General features: G+C 40.0%; 1 protein-coding gene across 50 annotated transcripts in view; it reads left to right on the top strand.

The window, feature by feature from the left end:
• The window catches only part of Ank2 (ankyrin 2), a 505,060-nt gene that overhangs the window by 448,366 nt on the left and 34,527 nt on the right, over window positions 1-22,167 (top strand). For 23 of the 50 annotated variants that reach the window (XM_063260663.1, XM_063260668.1, XM_063260641.1 and 20 more), the window contains 9 exons: window positions 2,998-3,033; window positions 8,948-9,172; window positions 10,752-10,850; window positions 11,815-11,969; window positions 14,403-14,614; window positions 15,019-15,223; window positions 17,360-17,456; window positions 19,074-19,302; window positions 20,130-20,255. In XM_063260663.1, coding sequence (XP_063116733.1) covers window positions 2,998-3,033; window positions 8,948-9,172; window positions 10,752-10,850; window positions 11,815-11,969; window positions 14,403-14,614; window positions 15,019-15,223; window positions 17,360-17,456; window positions 19,074-19,302; window positions 20,130-20,255 — 1,384 coding nt within the window. The remainder of the gene's footprint in view (window positions 1-2,997; window positions 3,034-8,947; window positions 9,173-10,751; window positions 10,851-11,814; window positions 11,970-14,402; window positions 14,615-15,018; window positions 15,224-17,359; window positions 17,457-19,073; window positions 19,303-20,129; window positions 20,256-22,167) is intronic. The other 27 variants (XM_063260659.1, XM_063260661.1, XM_063260667.1 and 24 more) reach the window with 3 other exon arrangements.

The raw sequence follows: 22,167 nt of genomic DNA on the forward strand, positions 1-22,167 counted from the left end.
AATATTTAAAGTCTCTATACACCCTATTGAAGAAATTACTTTAGATTTAATATAATTAACTAAAACTTTAATATAATTAACTAAAGCGAATTCTAAAAGAACTTCTTCCATCATTAAGGATAATAACTACTCAGTTTAAGTACATCAATATCCATAGTTATTGTACAAACTGTGTGCCATCTGTACATAATTATATAATAATGGTGGATTGCTTGTAATGAACCAAGAGCATCCAGTGGTTAAAGACTAATCACTTTTAAGATAAGGAATTATAAAAACCATAATCTCCAATAAACTCATTTTTCTATCAGTTTCAGTCACTTATCACTGACTGAGGAATTCTCAGCGCTGGTTGTATGCTAGAATTGCCTGGGAGCTATAAAGTATTCTGATGCCTGTGCTTCATCCCAGACCAGTTACACCTGGACCTTAGTTGTCAGGTCCCTGGCATTAGTATTTTGTACATCCTACTTATATAAATTATTAAAAAAGAAAAGCTTGATTCAATAAAGCCTTAATTAATGCAGAGACAATAATTAATGTATACTGAATTCTCTGACATATTCTTTGTCTCTTCGTTCCCTTGCCTGGTTATTCCTCACACATTTGTGGACATATTTGTGTACAGTTCCAGATGTTAAGCTAGCTCTAAAGAAAGTAGCTAAGGGATAGCAGCTCCTACCTGAAAGAAATGTCCTGTCACCTTGTTCTTGACATTGGAAGGTGACCTGTGGACTAGAGAGAAGTGTGGTGGTTAAGAGTGTGCTTGGTACCAGGAGACCCCAAGTCCAGCTCCCAACTCTGACTCTCACTGTGTAACAGTGAGGGACGAGTTATGTAGAATCTCTTGAGTTTCAGTGTGATGAGAGACATGTCACTGATTCTGTAGGAGAATTCTAAATATTTGATGCTTTTAAAATAATTAGCACTGGCCTCAAAAAATATAACTAGTCATTAGATTATAGACATTAGTATTTAATATACATCTTCCATTTTTTTTTTACAAATTGGCAAACGAGTTCAGCACAGTGTATTTTGAATCCTCTAAATGATAACACTAATGTGGCCTCCTACTATTTGACTTGTTATTTTTATCAGGCAATTTACTATCTTTTAATATCTTTACAATAATATTTGGACAAATACAGTGCCACAGTTGGCTCAAAGTGATGGTTAATTTTCCATGAAAACTTGATGATTCGAAGTATTGTGATATTTGAAAGATGCTCTGATGCTAATGTGTTTGAATAACTTTTGTGATATCATATTATATCATATAATGATAATTTCATGTACTTTATTCACTGTATATCAGGTTCCTGAGTAGTAGCTTTTTCAAGAAGCTAATTTTTGTTTTTAATTAATTGGATGATTCTTAAGTAACTTCACAATCTGTTCAAAATGTAAGGAAAAATGACTTTTTGTTAAAGGGAATAGTAAAGTTATCTTTTATGCATATGCCTCTAGTATGTGTGCATTTTGTTGAACTAAACTTAGTAAAGTTATTTTAGATTAACAAAAGGTGTGGTCTTTACCAGTAATCAGTGTTCATGGATTATTTCACCACCACTCCTGTGTTTTCAAGCACTAATGCTCGTAAGTAAAGGAGAATGGGTCTAAATATTGAAAACTTCACTGCTGGCAGAGGAAAGACTGTTTGTTCCTTTATTCTTTAAAGAGGTCCTTTACTGGTTCCCAATGAATCTAACCAACAGTTATTTCTAGCACCTTCAATCATGAACAAATCAACATAAGCTAGAACAAGAATTTTAATTTTATGATTCTCCTTAATTTTATGATGTAGCAGGTATAAAGCAAATTCCTCCCAAGAGCTAGCTTTATAACTGAATTTAATATTGTTGTTCCAAAAGTCTTTATTTTTGAAGTTTTGATAGCCAAGTTCTATCACTGAACGTTAACTCATGATACTGCACTATAAGATCCTGCGGTAACCCAGGTCCCTAACAAGATAATATGTAAAGAACTTCTGCTTTAAAAAAAAAATATGTTGAAGACAATTTTGCTGTGAGCCCTCCACTACTCTAAAAATAAATTCTGTTAAAATGTATTGAACATGTTTCTTCAAACAGTGGACTGTTTGAGTAGCAAAGAGGTCAAGTCTGTCGCTCACTTGACAGCAGTAGTGTTTAAGTCTTTCAGCATTTAATCTTCATGTATTTCCTAACATCGTGAGGTTAAGTACGGTTAAGTACGTGAGGTTAAGTAGGTCAAGTTGTTTGGATGAAGAAAATGATTTTATAAGTAGCAAAACAACTATTTTGCAAGATTGGATTTCCAATCTATTAAACATGTGCTTCCTATGTCATCCAGTGCTGGAGACGCAGGGAGTACAGGAGAGTGTCCGAGGGCTTTAAGGAAGAGCAGTCCCAGGAAGGGGAGGTGCTGGGCAGCACTGCGGAGGGCATGAGCAGTAGGTCCAGCGAGCGAGACCACAGTCCGCAAAGCAAGAAACGAGGTCTGGAAGGAAAATGCTGTGACTGCATTTTCATAGCTTTCTGTTACCCACTAGTGCGTAATTAATGTTACTTACTCCGCCTTACAGCTTTTGCTACTGTTTGTCATTGAAGTACCCTTTAAGTGGTCACATCTCATCATTTAAAAAGTAGTGGAAATATAAATGAAAAGCTTTTGAGTCAAAACGATGTCCATCACCTAAAAAACTTCGTGTTTTTGGTTATTACACCGCTTGATATCTACAGGTTTTTGGATACTTTTAAAAATATCTCCACATGCTACAAACCCAGGGGTTTGCTAACATCCCATTTCCCAAGCTGGGAAACCTACAAAGCCCCATATTTTGTTCTTCTCTCAGCATTTGCAAAGAGCTGTGTTCCGTTTGTATCCCCAGCCTCTTTTCCAGTGAATATTATATGGGTGTATGAATTACATATTTCAGTTGAAAGTCACTCTGGTTTCATTCTTTATATTTCACTTTACCCATTCCTTCTCTGTGCTAAAGTATCTATTCTGTTGCAGCCGCTCCTCTCCATGTCTTGATCGTGACAACAGCAGGTGAACTTCCGCATTTTCCTTCCCTGAACATGTCGCCTATTCCTCCCTCCCCTGTGCCACCTCCTTCGGGATGCGCCCGCCTCAGGATGCTTTAGTGTGGAAGATACCTAGCTAAAGAGATACCGAGGGTTACAGTCTCCAAACCGTGGGCATCACTCAGTCTCCCTCACTGGGAAGCAGCGGGTGTGGTTAAGGCTGGTGGAGATTAGGTGGGGCTATGACAGCGTGACTGGATTGCCTGTCTTGGGCACAGGTCTCCACGTCACAGCTTCTTTTGTGAACAAAAGTGCTGCACAGAACTAAAAAACATTCACAACAATTAGGCAAATTGGTTGAGCTGTTTTAAAGTTTTGTTAAGGGTTATGATTTTAAGTGGCATTTAGTAGGGAATTTTTTCCTTTGTTTTGTTTTATCATTCCGTATTCTAGGCGAGTGAAAGGCTGAAGTTATTAATAATCTCTTTCCTCACTAGCACACCTCCATGTGCAACCTTTTGATATTTTGATAACCATGCTATAGAATGACTTTAATCAGCATTCTGAAAATAGTGGTTATTCTATGTTACTTAATCGTATTTCTAGAGAATTTTCAGACTGCTGATTAAAGTGCTTTAATTCTGTAGTCAATGATACATCAGTCTACAAATAAAATAATTTTATTTATTTCTTTGGTTTTTCTCAAATGTCCCCTAAACATTATGTTTTTATGGATTGATATAGAGATTAATAAATAATTTTGAGGTGATTTTTACAAATTTGAACCACCTTTTTACAAGGCCATTTTTCATCAGCTTTTCAGTATATGGCAGTTGGAGAATTAGGGAAAGACCAAGGGACTTCTGAAGGACAGAGAGCTCCTAGTATGGTTTTCTACATTTCCTTAGAAAGGAGATTGAATCGGAGGCCCTCTTGCTATGTATATGCAGACCACTGAAGCACCCTGAAGACTTTATCCCCTGTTCTCTCACCCAGTAACTAACTGAATGCTGCAGTCTCTTCCCTGTCCTCATCCCACAGTGCTGGGTGCATTTAAAGTAAATTAAGTGCCAGTAACTTTGGGGTGGAGGATGTAGTCCTCAAAAAACCAAAATCATTGATTTTTGCTGCTCTTCTGAAGCATGTACCTATTTAGCTAATCAAATTGTGTATTCATAGGCAAGTGATCTGCATAATAATGGTTGCTTTTGCATCAGTTCTTTTTAAATTGTGATAATGTTATATCTCACAATTTAGAAACCTTCAATAAGAGTTTCTACTTTGCATGACTGCTGAATTTCATTTGGAGAGTAAGGTAATGCAATAAAGTTGCAAGTGACCTGTGACTATCCTAAATCAACATATAGTACAGTATGCTACACATTTTCAGCAAAACAGGTGTTACAATCTTAGAGCAAAAATAACATAGGTATCTGGGAGTAACAATGGTTTATCTCCAGTCAGGAATACTTTCAAAATATTTGAAATGGAGTATCTCAGCAGGCTTTTTAACCTAGTTGACAGTAAACTGCACATAGCACTTGAACTTTGGGAGGTAACTTTCAACAAAGTCTTTTATTTTATAGATGAGAAAACTGAATCTTAAAAATGTCAAATGACTTGCCTGTGACTACAGAAATAATGTATGTCAGGATAAAACTATACCAGGAAAGAGTATGGTACCTTATCCTATGCTCTGTGATAGCAGTATTTTCATATCTTACATAATAGCGTATTTCCTAAACTTTTAAAAACTATCACACCATTAAGACTGCCTAATCCAGATCCAGGTTTATTGTAGGTTCTTAAAAAACTATTAGTTTTCCTAGTTTTAGATTATAAGTTTTAAGAAATCCAAAATATACAGAACCTTGTGGCCAAGGGGCAGAAAGACAATGGAAACAAGAAGTGATTGAATTGTGCATGCTTCATTCACGTGTGGCTTCATTCTCACCTCTGCCGGGTGGTCCAGGACTGCCCCTCACTGCCAGGCAGAGGCTCTGGGTAAACCTCACATCCTACAGGGCTGAAACATCCCCTGTACAGGATTTCATTACACATCTTTACTTTCATTCTTTTCCTTTTTAAATGTATGCAGGTGCTATCATGTCTCAATTTTAATCTCTCCAAAACATGAGAAAATCATTTTTGTTTGGTCAGTTCCAATATGGGAACTGACCTGTCTTGTGAGTCATGCCTTCTAACCTTCCTCTTTTTCCTATGATGCATAGAGGTCAATCACCTCTTTCCGTTTGCTTTTCCTAGTGGTTTTATGCATTCCAGAACCACTGTCACCTAAAACTACTACCTATCCAAGCAGTGACTGTTTTTATGAAAGTTCTCAAATGTTTACCCAGTTTTCTATGCGCTGTTGAGATTGATTAGCATATTGACTTTTACCAGCAGACTTTTTTAAGATTAGCCCCTTGATATAAGCGTGTCATTGTTTTTCCTGTCTCTTCTTAGTTAAAGAAAAGATTTTTTAGCATGCAGTTTCATAAGTTTAGCGCTTTTTTTTGGTGGCAGCTATATTATTTTAGTCTGATTTGTTTAGGATATTTTCCTGCTTATAACATTTTCATTTACTTTGACTATCAATACTTAGTTCTTTCATGGCTTCTGATACTGCCAGTTTTTTTTTTATAACTTCTTTCTATTTCTCTTTTTTCTTTTTCTAAAGAAAATTTTCTCACTAGAACTTGTTTTCTGTTAGTCTGCATCATGTTAGTTACTCAATAATAACATGAATGCTTATTTTTTTAGAAATTTAATTTTGCCCTGAATTGTGCATATTGACACTTGATTTTTCTAATATGAGTTACATATTGGAAACTGGCACAATACTGAAATATTATTTTCTTGGCCCATAGTGACAAGGAAATACTTACAGATAAATTATCTACTAGCAGCTTCCATCTATGAGTTCTTTTACTTTGATTTCCCCATCTTTGGTCTTTCTTCATACAATTTATACTCCTAATTAAATTATTTGTTTTATCAGATTTGAGCTCTTGGTGTTTAGTTACTCCCATTTTCTATTAATCCTCTACCAAGAGAAATATAAGGTCTCTCATTTTGGAGCAGGCAATTTAAATGAAAGATCGTGATTTCCACCTGCTTGGCTGCTTCTGAGAGTCACATTTTCTTTTCTTTTTTTTTTTTTTTTTTTTTTGGTCTTTTTCCTTTTTATCGGTACTGGGGATCGAACTCACGACTACCTGCTTGCAAGGCAGGAGCTTATGCCGCTGAGCTAAATCCCCAGCCCCGAGATTCACAATTTGAAAGTGTTCTCAGTGATATAATCGCCCAGAGACCCAGGAATTCAGTTGCCTCCCACATTAGCCTTCTGTGTTGTGCACAAGTATGTGCAGTTTCTCATGACTTGCCTTTTTGCTCTTCCATTCACTCATTTATTCAAAATTATTTGTTGACTGTCTTCTACATCCTCTGTGCACACTGCGCTAGGCACTAGAGTACACGGGAAGAAATGCGAGAGCTAAGTCACTGCCAGTGGGGCTCCGAGTGGCCCTTACAGATGACGTCTCGTGGACAGGAAGTGATGAGACCGTGAACTTTCTGGCAGCAGCCGCTATTTTACTCTCTGTGTCCTCAGGTACCAGTGGGGTATAGCCAGAGTAGGAGAGCAGCAAAAGTCACACGAAAAGGAACGTAGAAATAGAAATCTCCAGTGAGATAGAATAGAAAGAGGGTTCCAAAATCAGAGGGAAAGATCTAACATGGAGTTACTTAAACATTGCTACTGTCAAGAGCATGGACACTCAGCTCACTCTTTAGAAACTAGACCACTAGATCTTACCTTATGTCTGCTTCTAGGTAGAAAACTGATATTCTGCAGGCTATGAGCTGTCACTCACCTAGTGACAACATAGTGGAAGTGTGATCGCACACCAGGGAGGAAATTTCTTAAATGCCTCCAACACGTACAGATGCTAGCAATTCAGGTTTAAACAGATAATTGTAGTAATTCCTCACTTATTTCAGTCCCTTTTCTATTTTCCCATGGTGATAGTAATCAAAAGTTTTTTAAAAACAAAGGAATTATTAACCTTAATTATCAATGTATCAAAAATAGTGTGAGGAATTGGGAAATAATTAGTTGAAACTTTTTACTTTTAATGAAAATAAATATAAATACCATACTCAAGAATAATAAAATGAAAAGGAAACTTCTATATTCATCTAGAATTGTTGCCAGAATTGTTTTATTCTTTTGAGCAGCCATCCATTTAAAAGTCAAATAAAAAATAATTTTTTAAAAGAATTCAAATTGAAAACCAGTCATAAGAAAAGAGCCAGCATTTCCTCATGGTGTTTTGGTAACGACCAGAAGCATCAACACTTCGGTCCTGAACTGTTGATTGCACTCCTGGTTCTCGGCCTCCTGAACACTCCATGCCCCTGGGCAGGGGCTGAGCGGCAGGCCTGCCTGGCTCCTGCATGCGGGTGCGGGGGCTCCTCCATGGCCTCCTGCTGCATGACGTGCTTCGGCCGGGCGTCCTGGGCTCCTTCGCGCCTGCGTGTGTCACTAGCCACAGGGTTTCTGTTTAATAGCATGCTTAATGAGATCTGTGTTCTGCCGTGGAGAGGATACTAAGATATTTTTCTTCACTCGTCTAAAAATAACATAAATGTGTTGTGTTCCTATCCCATAACTTACATTGATGAAACGTCTTTCAAATGTTTTCTGTGTCTTTTTGGAGGCAATATCTAGGTGTTTCAAAGCTCTAAGTGAACCCCAGGAAACACCTATATGTTGCTTTCCTTTTTATGTTTTGGTGTAACGATCTTGCAAATGCAGTAAAAACGGGGCAGGGGCGTCACCTGTAAGTCTGCACACTGTGTGTATCCTTGTGTGTGTGCACGACACGGAGACTGTCGTGTTGTTTAATTTTTGTTCCTTGAGAAAGTGTCTGAGGAATTCTATGAGTGTTAGAAGTAACACAGTGATAGTCATTCACATTCGGTTGGCTCAGGACACGTGACGCTCGCAGAGTGAGTTGAGACAAGCACTTTCTCTTGCTACACTTAGCTAAACTGAGGCACTTTAGATTGTAGTTCTCTCTGGCATGAACTATTAGCAGACAAGGAGCAAAAGTAATGGAGATGATTTCTGCATTTCTAAATTATGATTCTCCATAATCTGTGTGTTACAATTTGAGAAAAACTCACACTGAGCAGAAATTTGTCGCTAGCAGGAGCCCAAGGTTCCCAACCCCGGAAATCACACTTCAGGAAGAGGTCGAGGGTGCTCTGGTTGTTTCTAATTCCGGAACCTCCCCTCTTTGAATCAGTGAGAAGATGGCAGAGAGATTTCTATTTAAAAGATGAAAACATGAATTTTAACAACCAAATTTATGCTACCTCCAAAAATTAAGTTGTTTTGCTTTTCTTTTAAAATGGAATCAGTTCATAAATTTGCATGCCAGATAAGATTAGGATGCTTTGGCATGAATTTGACTTTGGGAGCAGTCTTTGCAATTTTTTGAATTAATTTAGAAAAACCATAATTTGGTCTTTCTAATATATCCTTGCTTTCTTTCAACTTGTGAATTACTCAAGACACATATACAAGAATGTTTTTGTATTTATAACAAAAGGAGACATCCATATTTTTAAGTAATTTTCCAATTTCTTTCAAAGTCTGGTTCAGTACATTTACAGTTCATATTTAAAATCAACATTGTCAAGAAAAATTATGTCTTTAGTAACAGATGAAAATTGTGCAAAAATTAAAACAACATAACAAGCAGAAATAATGACATTGTCATAAAGTAACTTTTGAAAACAAATGTCTTACCACCATGCTTAAACAGAAAGGAGATATTGTGAGAACAAAACACTCAGGAAACATTAACTTGCAGAGCATGTTTGTGTGCTGGAATATTTTGACAGGTGTCTAAGCTTCTCTTCATTTTTAGTTTCCTGGTTAGTTTCATGGTGGATGCCCGAGGGGGTGCGATGCGAGGATGCAGACACAATGGACTTCGGATCATTATCCCACCTCGGAAATGCACGGCGCCCACGCGAGTCACCTGCCGCCTGGTCAAACGCCATCGCCTGGCGACCATGCCCCCCATGGTGGAAGGAGAAGGCTTGGCCAGCCGCCTGATCGAAGTCGGACCTTCTGGTGCTCAGTTCCTTGGGTAAGGGTTTCTGATAAGCCTCACACTTAGTTACCGATGAGCTTGTGTCCTCTACACGAAATCTCTAGAGCGGAGTAGAAAAAGGTAAGTGAAACGCTTACCTATGGTGCCTATGAAATATTTAAAATTTGCAAGTAGCACCTCAATGCTTGGCCCACTTTCATGCCTCTTGCATTAAGGCATGAAGGAGTTAAACATTCAGGTTATTATTATTTCCCTTGAATGTGGTATTAGCTACAAGATTTCCAGTGTGAATTACCAAGTATGAGGTCATGGTAGGTATTTTTTTTTTTTCTCTTCTGAGAGTTAAGTGGCAAACTACAAAGAAAAATATTCCTGCTCTATTCAGAACATAAGTTTTAAGTCTCATGTAACTAGGAAGCAGAATCATTCTCTTTGTTCTGGAGGCAGTGTTGCCTTCTAGGGTATTTAAAAATTTAGTCTGGGCTGGGAGTTTGGCTCAGCAGCACAAGTGCCTGCCTGGCAAGTGCGAGGTCATGAGTTTGATCCCCGGTACCCAAAAAAACCTTTTTTTTTAGTCTGTGTGATTTGTTTTTTCTGTTATCAAAATTGCTACCTTGAGCCTTAAAATTACATGGCTGGCCATTTAGTCACAATTCATTTTAAAGACAAAAACATCAAGACTGACTCCTCCTGGGCTCATTTTGGCAATTTTGAGCAGCAGTTAGCATTCTTCTTCCTTTTGTTTAAGGGGCTGCTGTTCTATGAAGTAGCATCTCACTGTCAGGAAGTGAGTAGCTGCCACTAAAGCTGACAAAAGGTTGAAGCTTTGGAGGGGGACCAGTTTCAAAACATTTTGAAACAAATCAATTGTATTTAAGTCTTGTCATAAGAAGTTCCAGTGCTTGAAAATCTGGGAGAAAACCTTATTACTTGTGAACTCCTCTGTGTTGTCCACATCATACTGGGGAGATGATTTCTTGCTTTAGAACTCAAGAAACGTTCTGAAGCCTGTAATTTAGAGCAAACATGAACAGGTTGCTCCAAATTACTCTCACACCCATGAAGGGGTGCGCTGGTATTTCCCAATTATAGAAACCACCTTGTAGCGTCCTTCCTCAGGCAGAGCAGAGCTTCAGGAGGAGCCTGTGAAGCTCTGGGTTCCTCAGAAGATGCCGTTATGGTTGGATCAGTCCTGTCCTGCCCCATGCCAGGCCCTTTGCCCTCCAGCTGAGGTAGTTCTAGGCTTGTAATGATCTTCCGATCCGTCGGGAATATCCATGAAAACCACTGGCCTCTGGACAGAGCAGGGTTTTTATCATATTCCCGACAGCCTGTCTTTCCTGTGGAGCGTTTCCTTTCATCTTTTTGGCTCATGCCCTGGCAGTGAACCTAACTAGGGCCACCCCCTCCACCGGCCCTCCTTGCACAGGCGCCTCCATTGTCCACTCTGGTGTCAGCTCCTTACTCTTTGTGACCAATGGAGGGGACAGAACCACACGCAGTGTGAACCCAGAGTTCACCCCGTGGATCAGCTGGTGATGCTGGGGTTCTGTGGCGAACAACACCTGAAGCTTACTTATGTTCTTTCTTTCACTGCTGCTTTGGATATACTCAGTAAACTTCACCTGCCAACGGCTCCTCCCCCACTTAATGAGGGAGAAAGTTTGGTCAGCCGCATCCTGCAGCTGGGGCCTCCTGGAACCAAATTCCTTGGGTAGGAGTGACTTAAAACAAATTGATGGCTGCTGGCCCCCATTCTCCTCCTCCTTCTGCAATATGATTTCTCTCTGTCATTGTTGCCATGACATGTCCCTCTCTATGATTTAAACTCTGTATGACCTATCTTTAGTGGACCGTTTCTGACCCTGTGGTATGTGACTTTTATTTTGGAGTGATGTTCTTATATCTTTTCCCTTAAAGTGCTGTGACCTTCATTTTTGTTTAAAGCATGAGATCTGCCTAGTTGTACTATGTGCTAGTTACAATGTTGTTATGATGTTTGGAGTCTGTATCAAAGCAACCTGGACTCAAAAAATCAAAAGCCTCTCTATATTCTGAGGGTGAATGTGACCTAAACGTTGTAGAAAGGTGCATGTTCTGGGTGCTGAGTGTTAACAGGCATTGGGCACAGCTGGTCTGTCCACCAGAGGGCTCGTGAAGGGCCACACTGTGTCTACATGCCTATTGTTTCCTTGGATGGAGAAAATACAAGCAAAACCCACGAGTGCATGGCTCATGAGCACGAGTGGTCTCCCTTCCTCCCATCTCCTCATTCACGACACACTGCCACCTGCCACCTGTGAGCCATTCTCCCTCCCAAGCCATTTGTCATTCTGCACCTTGTAGAAGATGTCTGTAGGAGACTGGCATACTCCAGATGTGCATGCACATTTCTTTTGTGTTAAGTTTATCAAAGGAGATGTTCCAGAATGCCACATGCACTCACAGGGAAGCATCATTTGGCTTAAGGTAGCAGCATGTCCCAGAGGACCAGTGCCCCTGAGGCGGGGTGCTACTATGCAACCATCTGCTAGCCTGTGGGCCCTAGAGGATGTCCCGTTAAGTCCCCATCCCAGAAAGAGTGGAATTCCAGGTCACTTTGCAACAGACAGGGTGGAGGTGCTTGTCTTGCTGTCGCTTAGCCCTCGCACACTAAGTGTTCTGTGTTGCTGTGTCAGGCCTGTGATCGTGGAGATCCCTCACTTCGCGGCCCTCCGAGGGAAGGAGAGGGAACTGGTGGTCCTGCGCAGCGAGAACGGGGACAGCTGGAAGGAGCATTTCTGTGAATACACGGAAGATGAGCTGAATGAAATCCTGAATGGCATGGACGAAGGTAATCTGATTAAGAGTTTTAGGAGAAGCCTAGGGTGTAAGCATGAAAAATGAAAACTGCATTTCTTTCTTATAACATAGAATGTGTGCATGCATGCATGTGTGTGTGTGTGTCCCTTGTGGTATTAGGCCACACCAGGTCACCAGCTATGTCTCAGCAGCAATGAGTTGGAATGCACAATACATTTACTTGATCTTGCTCCTGTTCATTCAGGGAAATAAAATCCTTTAAGACAGTCAGCATCCCATTGTAATAAGAAGGCAGAACATGCTTCCATTCACTGTTTAAACTTTTTAAATCTAAAACCAGTGGTGGAATTGATATTGTTGCTGTGTGACAAGATAAACTGATACTGAAAAGCAAACTGAGATTTTAGAAAAGTCTAACTTGATGCAAGGATATTTTATCTGTTATTACGGAGGTAGAAATATTCTTCATTCAGTCTTCCATTGGTAATTCAGACAGGGAGTTAGCCAGCACTGAGTTGTGTACATACACATAGGTACAAGCCAAGTTTTTTATTAGAACCTTAATGTGGATAAATCCCCAGCATATCTTGGGCCAGGAAACCACAGATGGGAAGATCCCTGACAAGGGAAGCGGGATGTTCTTGGATCCCCAGAGGGTGCACAGGGGAAGTCTTCATCCCACTGCAGGGCACATCCCACTTCCAGGAGCCACGGCACCTAGGGAAAGTTGTTCGTCTAAGCGCCAGGATTCCTCATTTTGTGAGAAGCTGGGCACCTGGTGATAAGTATAGCTCCTTAGCAAATTTATTCATCTCCCTAAAGTCGAGATAGCTTAATTTCAGGGATGGCTCAAGGATAGTGGAGAATAAATTGTCCACAGCTTCTTTAATATCTCTTACTATTCTAAGAATAGAGAAAGGACAGGCTGTATCTAGGTCCAAGGTAGAAGAGGAAAAAGTTATACCCTCTGAACACGAGGGTCAGTATCTCTCAAGCAAGACAGGAATACCAGAAGTCTTACATCAGGGACAAAGCTTGTTCCTTGCAGCATGTTGCTCTGAAAGCATTCAGGGTAGGGTAGGGTATTTCCCTCAGAGGTGTGGCCTGCCCTCCACATGATGCAAGGACCACCTCCTGCCTTTGGGTGGGGACACACTCTTTTAAGTTTTATATGTGAGAAGTTCACTCTGAAGCCAAAACATCAGGTTCGTTTATGTTTGTGCAGTGGGAAATGTACTTTTTATAAGTACTGTGTTTCCTCCAAAATAAGACTTAGTTGGAAAATAACCAGCCTTGAAAACTTCCTTCCCTTCCCTTCCTTACAGAGGAGCTACTGAGCAAGAAATTAGTGACAAGCAAGAAATTAGTGACAAGAAATTAGTGACAGGCAAGCACAGGTTGCCTGGGCTGGCATTTTTATCTCTTGTTTTCAAGGCTGATTACAGTATTTGCCATTTAGGCCTTATTTTGGGGGAAAGAGGGTATACGTTAGAAGGATCAGTGTATTAGTCTTTAATTGTGTACATTCAAATCTCGGGGCTTCTGCCTTCTACTATACTGTTATACTCAGTAGTCAATAAGAATAGAGTTAGCATTTCTACGTCTGTGATGATTAGTAAATGATTTCTAAAAATGAAAAACTTTCCATGATCCCTTAAAATTCAATGAATGACTTAGTTCACATTTTCCACATTGTAAAACAATATGAGTTTTTTTTTGTTGTTGTTTTTTTTTTTGTATTGTACTAAGTAGCTGCACCAGCACAAGGTATAAGCCTGCCCTCCTGATAGTAGGTGGTGGACTTAGTGAGTCCCTGGCATTTCGGGAATGTTGGGGCCTGGAAACCATAGTCACCAATCTTTGTTATATCCACAGTGATTATCACAGAGCCCACTATCTCACTGGAATAAACACAAACCTTACTTACCCTTTGAAGACAGACTTCACTCTTCACCACTCTCCAGAGAACACAGAAGGCCATTGTATTTCTCAAAACCACAACCACTGGTCTTATGCTAACTTTGAAATTTGAAAAAAAAAAAAAAAAAAAAAAAAAAAAAAAAAAAACCAAAAACGCCTATTTCATTTCCAACTTCCTCCATAACCAAGAGTATAACAGGCCCATTTCTCTTGCGCATTTGTGCTCATACGCCCTGATTAACCAGGCTGCCCTAAAACCTCACATCTGGCAGGAGACGCCTTTCTTTTGCAATGCCCAAGAAAGTCCTAGTTTTCACAAAGAAAGAAAGTGTAAGCTGGATATTGGTGGTTCTTGAAAGATTGCAGGGTTTAGATTTGTCTGGTATTATGTAGCCTTACTTTTTATATTTTCCCATTGCTTAAAAAAAAAAAAATAAAGGAGCTGCATCTCTTCACCATGAACTGTACCAAAGAGTTGGCTAGGCTCCTTCCTCTTTCCTGAAGGAAGTCCTTGGTATATATAGATGGGCCTTTCTTTTTTTAGTGCTGGACAGCCCAGAAGATTTGGAAAAGAAACGAATCTGCCGTATCATCACCCGTGACTTCCCACAGTACTTTGCAGTAGTGTCACGCATCAAACAGGACAGCAACCTGATTGGCCCAGAGGGAGGTGTGCTGAGCAGCACTGTGGTCCCCCAGGTGCAAGCCGTCTTCCCAGAGGGTGCGCTGACCAAGCGGATCCGTGTAGGCCTGCAGGTATGCCCATGTTAGCTGCCCAAACCCCTACATGGTTTGCATTCTTGAGGTGAAAAATTAGTTTTGTAATTGAAAACCAAAGTGTTAAAGAGACTGAAAACCAAAGTGTTAATGATTTTCCTGGTAAGCAAAAGTTACCATTGCATTGGTGAGCACAGGTCTAATGGTACTAAACTTGTGATTGTCATATTTGACCCCCTCCAGAATGATGTGTGAGACAAAATGTAAATCTCTGGGTAAGACATTTGACATTAAATATAAGAATATCAATGTTTTTGTTTTTTGTTTTGGTACCAGGGATTGAACTCACGACTTGCTTGCCAGGCAGGTGCTTATACCGCTGAGCTAAATCCCTAGCCCTAAATATAAGAATAGAGTTTAACGTTTTTCTCTTGTTTGTCAAGGCTCAACCTATGCACAGTGAGCTGGTTAAGAAGATCTTAGGCAACAAAGCTACCTTCAGTCCTATAGTCACTTTGGAACCTAGAAGAAGAAAATTCCACAAGCCAATTACTATGACCATTCCTGTCCCCAAAGCATCAAGTGATGTCATGTTGAATGGCTTTGGGGGCGATGCACCGACCTTAAGACTGCTGTGCAGCATAACAGGTGAGTTGTGTGTGACTATGTTAGTGGAGACTTTTGGAAGAAGAAATGTAGACAACTGCAAAAATTAAATTCTCTTGTTTATAAGATGCTTGCTGAATTCTATAAATTTATTTAGGAAAAGTATTTTTAACTTACTAGGGAGATGAAAGATAAAGAGAACTATTTCAGAAATAAACTATGGATATCAAAATTCTTTCTTTTCCTCTCTCTCTATATATAGTCACACATGCATAACGTCATTTAAATCTTCATAGAAACTCTTACGAGGAAACTTCAGCACTAGTGGTAAAAAGGAAACTAAGCTTGAGAGAATTTCTATAATTTGCCTGAGTTACACTAAAAATATTTGGTTGAACTAGTATTTCAAAATGACACTCAACAATGTCAAAGACTAGGCCTTAAAATTTTCATTGAAAACCTCACATTATATCACCTCGAATTATTCTACTCAATAGTTTAATCAAACTGTTCCATCTAGGCTCACTGATGTACTGGAAACAGAAAGCAAAAAATTTTAATGATTGTCTGCCAAGTGCAAGGTCCTGAGTTTGATCCCTGGTACACACACACACACACACACACACACACACACACACACACACACTCTAACTGATTTTGGTCATTTCAATTGATCTTTGTAGTAGCTTTCAGACAACTGCTAACCTCTCAAAATACATTCCCAAAACATTGACTGTCTCGTCATAACAATGCCACTACAAACTGGCAAAGGTAAAAACATTCATACCAATAACCTCATTTAGGGCTGCTAGTTTGATAATTTCCCCATTTTAACAATGATTGTGTGGTACTGACATTCAGTAAACATTAACTCTATCAATAATAGGAACAGTAACCATTCCTGCTTAATTGTAATATTACTTGACCTTTTTTTCAGTTCAGATTGGCAGAAATGTTCACCCTTATTCTTTTTCTTTAATCCTTCCTTCTTATTAATGTGCTTTTCATATTTATGATAGAAAGCCATCAAAATTATCCCATAAGTTTAGTAATGTAGCAAAATTGTGGGATACCCGTTCTGTGATGAATGTGGGGGCCTCGCCGCTTCCCTCCTGCCTCCGTCGCTGTCGTCATCTTTCTGGCTGACGTTCTGGGGCTTTCCCGTGGCTTTGCTCCATGGTGTGTGGCGGAGGCTCCCAGGATGAGTCGGACGTGACGCCCGTCCATGCCAGGCCCACTCAGGATGCTGTGCGTGCCCGGCTGCCTTTCAGTCCCTTTCCTCCAGGGTTGCGTCTCACATGGGCTTTTCCCTCACAATTCCTTATTTAAAAATTAATTAAAATTACTTTTAAAAAATTAAATATATTTATGTGTTAATTTTAATAGCCAAGGGCTTAAGTTTTTGTATTTTGCTGTAGACAGGTCTACTGTAATACACATTTTAAACTTGAATGCCTTCTGTAAGCTTCCTTTGCTAAGCCATTCCCTTCTTCAAGACACTTTCGAGTCAAGACTTGCCCTCATCTTGGCATACATTTCTCTCACAGCACTTCATTATTTTGTCTGTACCTTTGTCAAAATGACAAAACTGTCATTTTGTTCTTCTGTTATTTTGACTCTTAATTCTTTAAAAGTGATTCTTGAAAATTCTTTGAAAGTAGAAATGTCGCCCTCAGCCTTTATGGCGATTTTTCTATGTACAAAGGAATTCTTTACTAATCATTTATTTGTTCATTCACCCTGAACTTTTAGTACTTTTCAAACACTTCACTTGTGCAATCTTCATTGTAAATTGAGAAGAAATTTCATGTTTTGAAAATAGTTGCACAAAATATGAAGTCCAGAAACCTGAGAATGTTTTAATGGCTCCTCATTTTAATGGAGTACTCAGCTTCTTAGTTGGTCAAGGAATCTTCTGAAATCATCAACTAGATACAATTCAAAATTATCTTCAAAGCCTAGCAGTCACACCAGGTGCTTCGGAATGTCAGACAGAGACATTCTGAGTAGAATTATTCAAATAACTTCCCTTAAGTTAGTCTCTTGAAAGGTGATGTTTGTTTTCAGTGTGTCATTCCTCACAGGTAGACTTTCCATTCTGTTCTGCGTGCCTCACTTTGGGGACTGGAGCAGGGTCAGCTGGGGAGCTCTGCCCACTCTCGCACTCTGTTATTCCAGGTGGCACCACCCCCGCGCAGTGGGAAGACATCACAGGAACCACACCACTCACCTTCGTCAATGAGTGTGTTTCCTTCACAACCAACGTGTCTGCCAGGTATGCAGAAGCAGGGCAGCCCACCCCACTTCCCTGCCCCAACCGTGGCTTCATTCTTCAGTTATTCTGACTCTTAATTCTTTAAAATGATCTTGTTTTGTTCCATTTTAAGTAAGGTCTGGACCTGTCAGCAAATGCTAGCAGTGCACCAAATCCTTCCAGTTGTGAAAATCTAAGGACATCTGACTGCTTGATCTGCTAAACCCGATCCGGACTCGGGTTTAGCAGCCAGTGTTGATGTTCTCAGTGAGGAGGAGAAATTCCCATTGCTGGTAAAACCGGGATTCGCTTAAATGACTTAGTGATTTCAGGGGCGTTTATACACCCTAACACATTTACAAATATTACCCAATCATTTACCACACATCTCTTAAAAAGCTGACAATATCTACTTTTTTTAATGGACACATTAGCTCAGTGTTTTAATGTTAGTTCCCCTTTGCAGGTCTTTAAGATCGCATCTTCATCTGAGCATCGTCATCTTCTTTAATTGGCTATTACATGGCTGGTGACTGAAGTAGAGAAGAGTCATTGGGTGCATTTTACACTGACAAACTGACACTAAGATTAGGTAAACCCTAAGTTCCTGCGGAGGTAGGAGAAAAGGCAGAAGCACAGGAATGGGAAGATAGGGCTCCCCGCAGTGGCCCCCTCTGGAGTTCCTCACTCAGGCTTGACTGTATTTCTGTGGCTCAGGGCCGCCTGCATCTGATGCCAGCAGGAGCTGCGTCCTGAGAAGAGGACAGACCAGAGCGCTGGAAGTGCCTCAGGCAGGGTGTTGTATAGTTAGGGTGTCTGGGAAGCAGGAACTCTTGTGATACATGGGGAGCCAGATAGGCAGATTGGATGGGACAGAGAGGAATGTGAGCGGGGTGCCAAGGCCGAGTGTGGCAGGGGTGTGAGGGGTGTAGCAGAGCTCTGTTTGCAAGCCAACCTCTGGCTCATCAGGCAGTCGAGTAGGCCAGGGGAAGACGCATAAGTTAATCCAGAGGCCAGTGCCTATTCAGCACTGCCTCAGCGTGGTTTGCTTCACAAGAATGTGGTAAGAACCAGAGGCCGCCACACTGAGCTACAGCCCCAGGTCTTTGTATTTTTTATTTTGCCCATGCTAGGCTAGACTGGTGATTCTGCCTCCCAAAGTGCTGGCACTGAAGGCGCAAACTCTGCAGGGTTTGTAAATGGTTGAGGTGATGGGGCCAATCTTGGTAACTGGAGAGTTCCTTGGAAAAGAAGGAAGAAGAGGAGAATACATTTTGTTAAAAAGCTTCAGGAAATAAAATAAGGGAGGAGAATCAAGGAAAACCAGGTGTCCTTCAGCAAGGTCCTGTCCTAAGGTCCAGTACTGACGGCGGAAAGTGCTGAGGGGTCTGACAGTGCATGTGAATCCAGCACGCAGTCTGAGGAGGAAAGGCACAAAGATGGTGCTCGGTGGCCGTCCCTGGCTCCCTTCTCCCCATCCCTCTTTCCTCATCTTTCCTTTCCTCTTCCTCTTATTATCCCTCTCCTTTCCAGGAAGAACTTGATGGTTATGTTGATTTTTACTTACAAATGATAGAACTGGTTTCCTTCAAGTGGTATCCCTTAACCTTTAGATAACTGGCTTTGTTTTTTTTATAGGTTCTGGCTGATAGATTGCCGGCAGATTCAGGAATCTGTCACCTTTGCATCACAAGTGTATAGAGAAATTATCTGTGTACCTTACATGGCCAAATTTGTAGTGTTTGCCAAGTCTCACGACCCCATCGAAGCCAGGCTGAGGTGTTTCTGCATGACTGACGACAAGGTGGACAAAACCCTGGAGCAGCAAGAGAACTTCGCCGAGGTGGCCAGGAGCAGGGACGTGGAGGTACTGTCCGAGGGTGTGCATGTGCTGTGTCACTGCGCCATGACCATTAGAGTGTACTTCGACTAGAAGGTCACAAAAGAGCCATAAAAAAGACCCATGCACATCGTGATCATTTGATAAATCAAGAACCAAAATTAGCCTTTTTTCAGCCAATTTGGACTTGTCCTGTAGGGATAATCTTATTATATATGAGGAGGTAATAGGATTTCTTGAAAGATTATTTGGGGAAAAAACCCAGAGCTATTAGTACACTTAAAATTTGTGACTACAGCAGTTGAAGAGTTTTTTAGGTTTTCTAGTTCTTCTTATTTTTTAATTATAAGGAAAACATTCTAGAATGTACTTTTACAGAAATGCTGAAGAGCTCTATTACTTTCCTACATTACTTTTTCTTATTTTCCTTTCCTCCTTCTCGTCTTCCTCTTCTTCCTCCTCCCCCTCCTCATTGTTATTATTTTACTTTTTCTTCTTTTAGAATTTCCCAACAGCATAGGTTTTTAGATACGGAAGTCCAGTAATCTGACCTACTGTGATATCAAAATTTTACATTTAGGAATTAAATATATATTTGTCATTGTGAGTAACCTGATTAAAGGTTAGAAATGAGAGCATTAAATACTACCATGAATTCGAGGATCCGCATTACTTAGAAGGGGGGGTACATGCTTTGCCATGGATAAAATAGAACGGCAGTTGGCAGCATAAAGATAATTGTGCATATGTTTTAAGAATGGAACGTTCCAACTAGTATTACTAGTTCCTGTTTGCATAAGTAATGTTATGTTTGCAGCTATTTTATTGTAGTGTTTTTCTCTGGTTTTATTCAGGTATTAGAAGGAAAACCCATCTATGTTGATTGTTTCGGCAATCTGGTTCCCTTAACTAAGAGTGGCCAACATCATATCTTCAGTTTTTTTGCTTTTAAAGAAAACAGACTTCCTCTCTTTGTTAAGGTAATGTATGCTTATAACTTAGTCCTGCTTTTATTGACAATCCAGGAAGAATTTGACTTCCTCTTGTAGTAGAGAATATTTGCTTTTCAGTTATTTCTAAGGATATTTAAACCACATCTATAAAATTGTATTTCAAAAATGTTTATTTTTGAAGTTTAGAGTCAGTCTTAATTTTTAGTAATAGGCTGTGAGCAAGGAGGAAACAAGGTCAGATTATGCTCAATTCATTCATTGGAAACTCTGGCCACTAATTGGAAAGGAAGTGCATTATTCTATTATTACTTTAAATATTTATGTTTATATTTTTAAAAATATGTGAATTGCACAAGTATGGGGCCCAAAACTTCTCACAATTTTTTGTAATAAAATCTCTCAAATGAGAATAGCACTTTGAGTAAGGATTTCCCCCAGTTAAATCTATAGACATTATGTACTTTCCTAAACTCATCAAAGATTATGGGAGACATATGCATCAATGCACCATGAATTTGGAGCCTCTGTTTGGTAGTATTAACCTAAGTTAAGGACATGGCAGTTACATATACAAGTTTTATTTTAAGATTCATATTCAAAAAAGGACCACAAGAGTGTTAATGCAGCTATTTTCTAGCTACTTGCTTTCTATCCTGTGTTTCACAATTTATTTCACTAATTCAGAGGACCAGACATTCAGCCCTCACAAGTTAAGGCCAGTATCCATCATTTTTTCCCCAGACCTACTTCAAGCTGTGAATTCCCAACTGTTCATCAGCAGTGATTCCTTTATTATTTTAAGCCCTCGTGATTTTTTTCAACCACAGGTCTGTAAACCCCTGTTTTCTTGAGAGCTCTAAAAAATACTTGATTGTGCTATACTTGTGGCTCATTTTTTGCCTAATTATTGATAAAGACTTCTATAAATCACCACATTAAGCGGTAATTGCTGAGGGCTACTGGATCCATTTAACACAGACAGCTGCAAAATGAAGCTAGTATTTGACATTGTTTTTATGCAAAAATCATCATACAAACAACCCAGTACAACAGTGGACAAAGGGTTTAAATAGACATTTCTCCAAAGAAGATATACAAATACCCAATGACTGTACTTGCTTAGGAAAATGCAAGTAAAGCCCACACTGACAAATGACTTCATAACTATTAGAATAGCTATTATTAAAATAAATAAATTGGGACACTTTTGCAAGGCTGATAAAAATATAAAGGAATTCAGCCACTGTGGAAAACCGTATAATATTTCCTCAAAACACTAAATGCAGGCTTAGCGTATAACCCAGCAACTTACTTGTAGGTATACACTCTGAAGAACTGAAAGCAGAGACTTGGCAACAGATACTTCATGTTCTTCTAGCTTGTCCACAACAGCCAATGAGTTGAAACAACCCACATGTCTAGCAGATGAATGGATAAGCAAGTTGTGACTTAAATTTACAGTGAAATATTATCTGACCTTTTAAAAGAATGAAACTCTCACAGGTGCTATAATGTAGATGACTCTTACAGACATACAGTGTCATTGTTACTGTCTTATCTCTGGCACTCACAGCTTACCAGAAGAAGAGCTTTATTTTGATTCACAGTGTGCAGAGGGTTCAGTTCATAGTCGGCTGGCTCCAAAGCAGGGTATCATGGCAGAGCAGCAGTGTAGAGAATAGCTTGTGCATAGCAGCTGGAAAGGGGATGGGGAAAGGAGGGAGAGGGAAAGACATTAAGGAAGGAGAGCAGTGGACCCTTCCAGGCCACGCCCCAGTGACCACCTCCTCCTACCCGGCTTTACCTCCCAGCATCACACCAGCTACAGTAAGTAGCTGCAGACTTATGAGTGGGTAATCCTCTGATTACCAGTCACAGCCCCATGGACTGGTCACCTCCCAAAAACCTGCCTAGGAGGAGGCTGGGGGGGACATCTAGA

Source organism: Cavia porcellus, unplaced genomic scaffold (genome assembly GCF_034190915.1).
Source record: "Cavia porcellus strain 051 isolate PalLab524CR breed Dunkin Hartley unplaced genomic scaffold, mCavPor4.1 scaffold_14, whole genome shotgun sequence".
Taxonomy (NCBI): domain Eukaryota; kingdom Metazoa; phylum Chordata; class Mammalia; order Rodentia; family Caviidae; genus Cavia; species Cavia porcellus.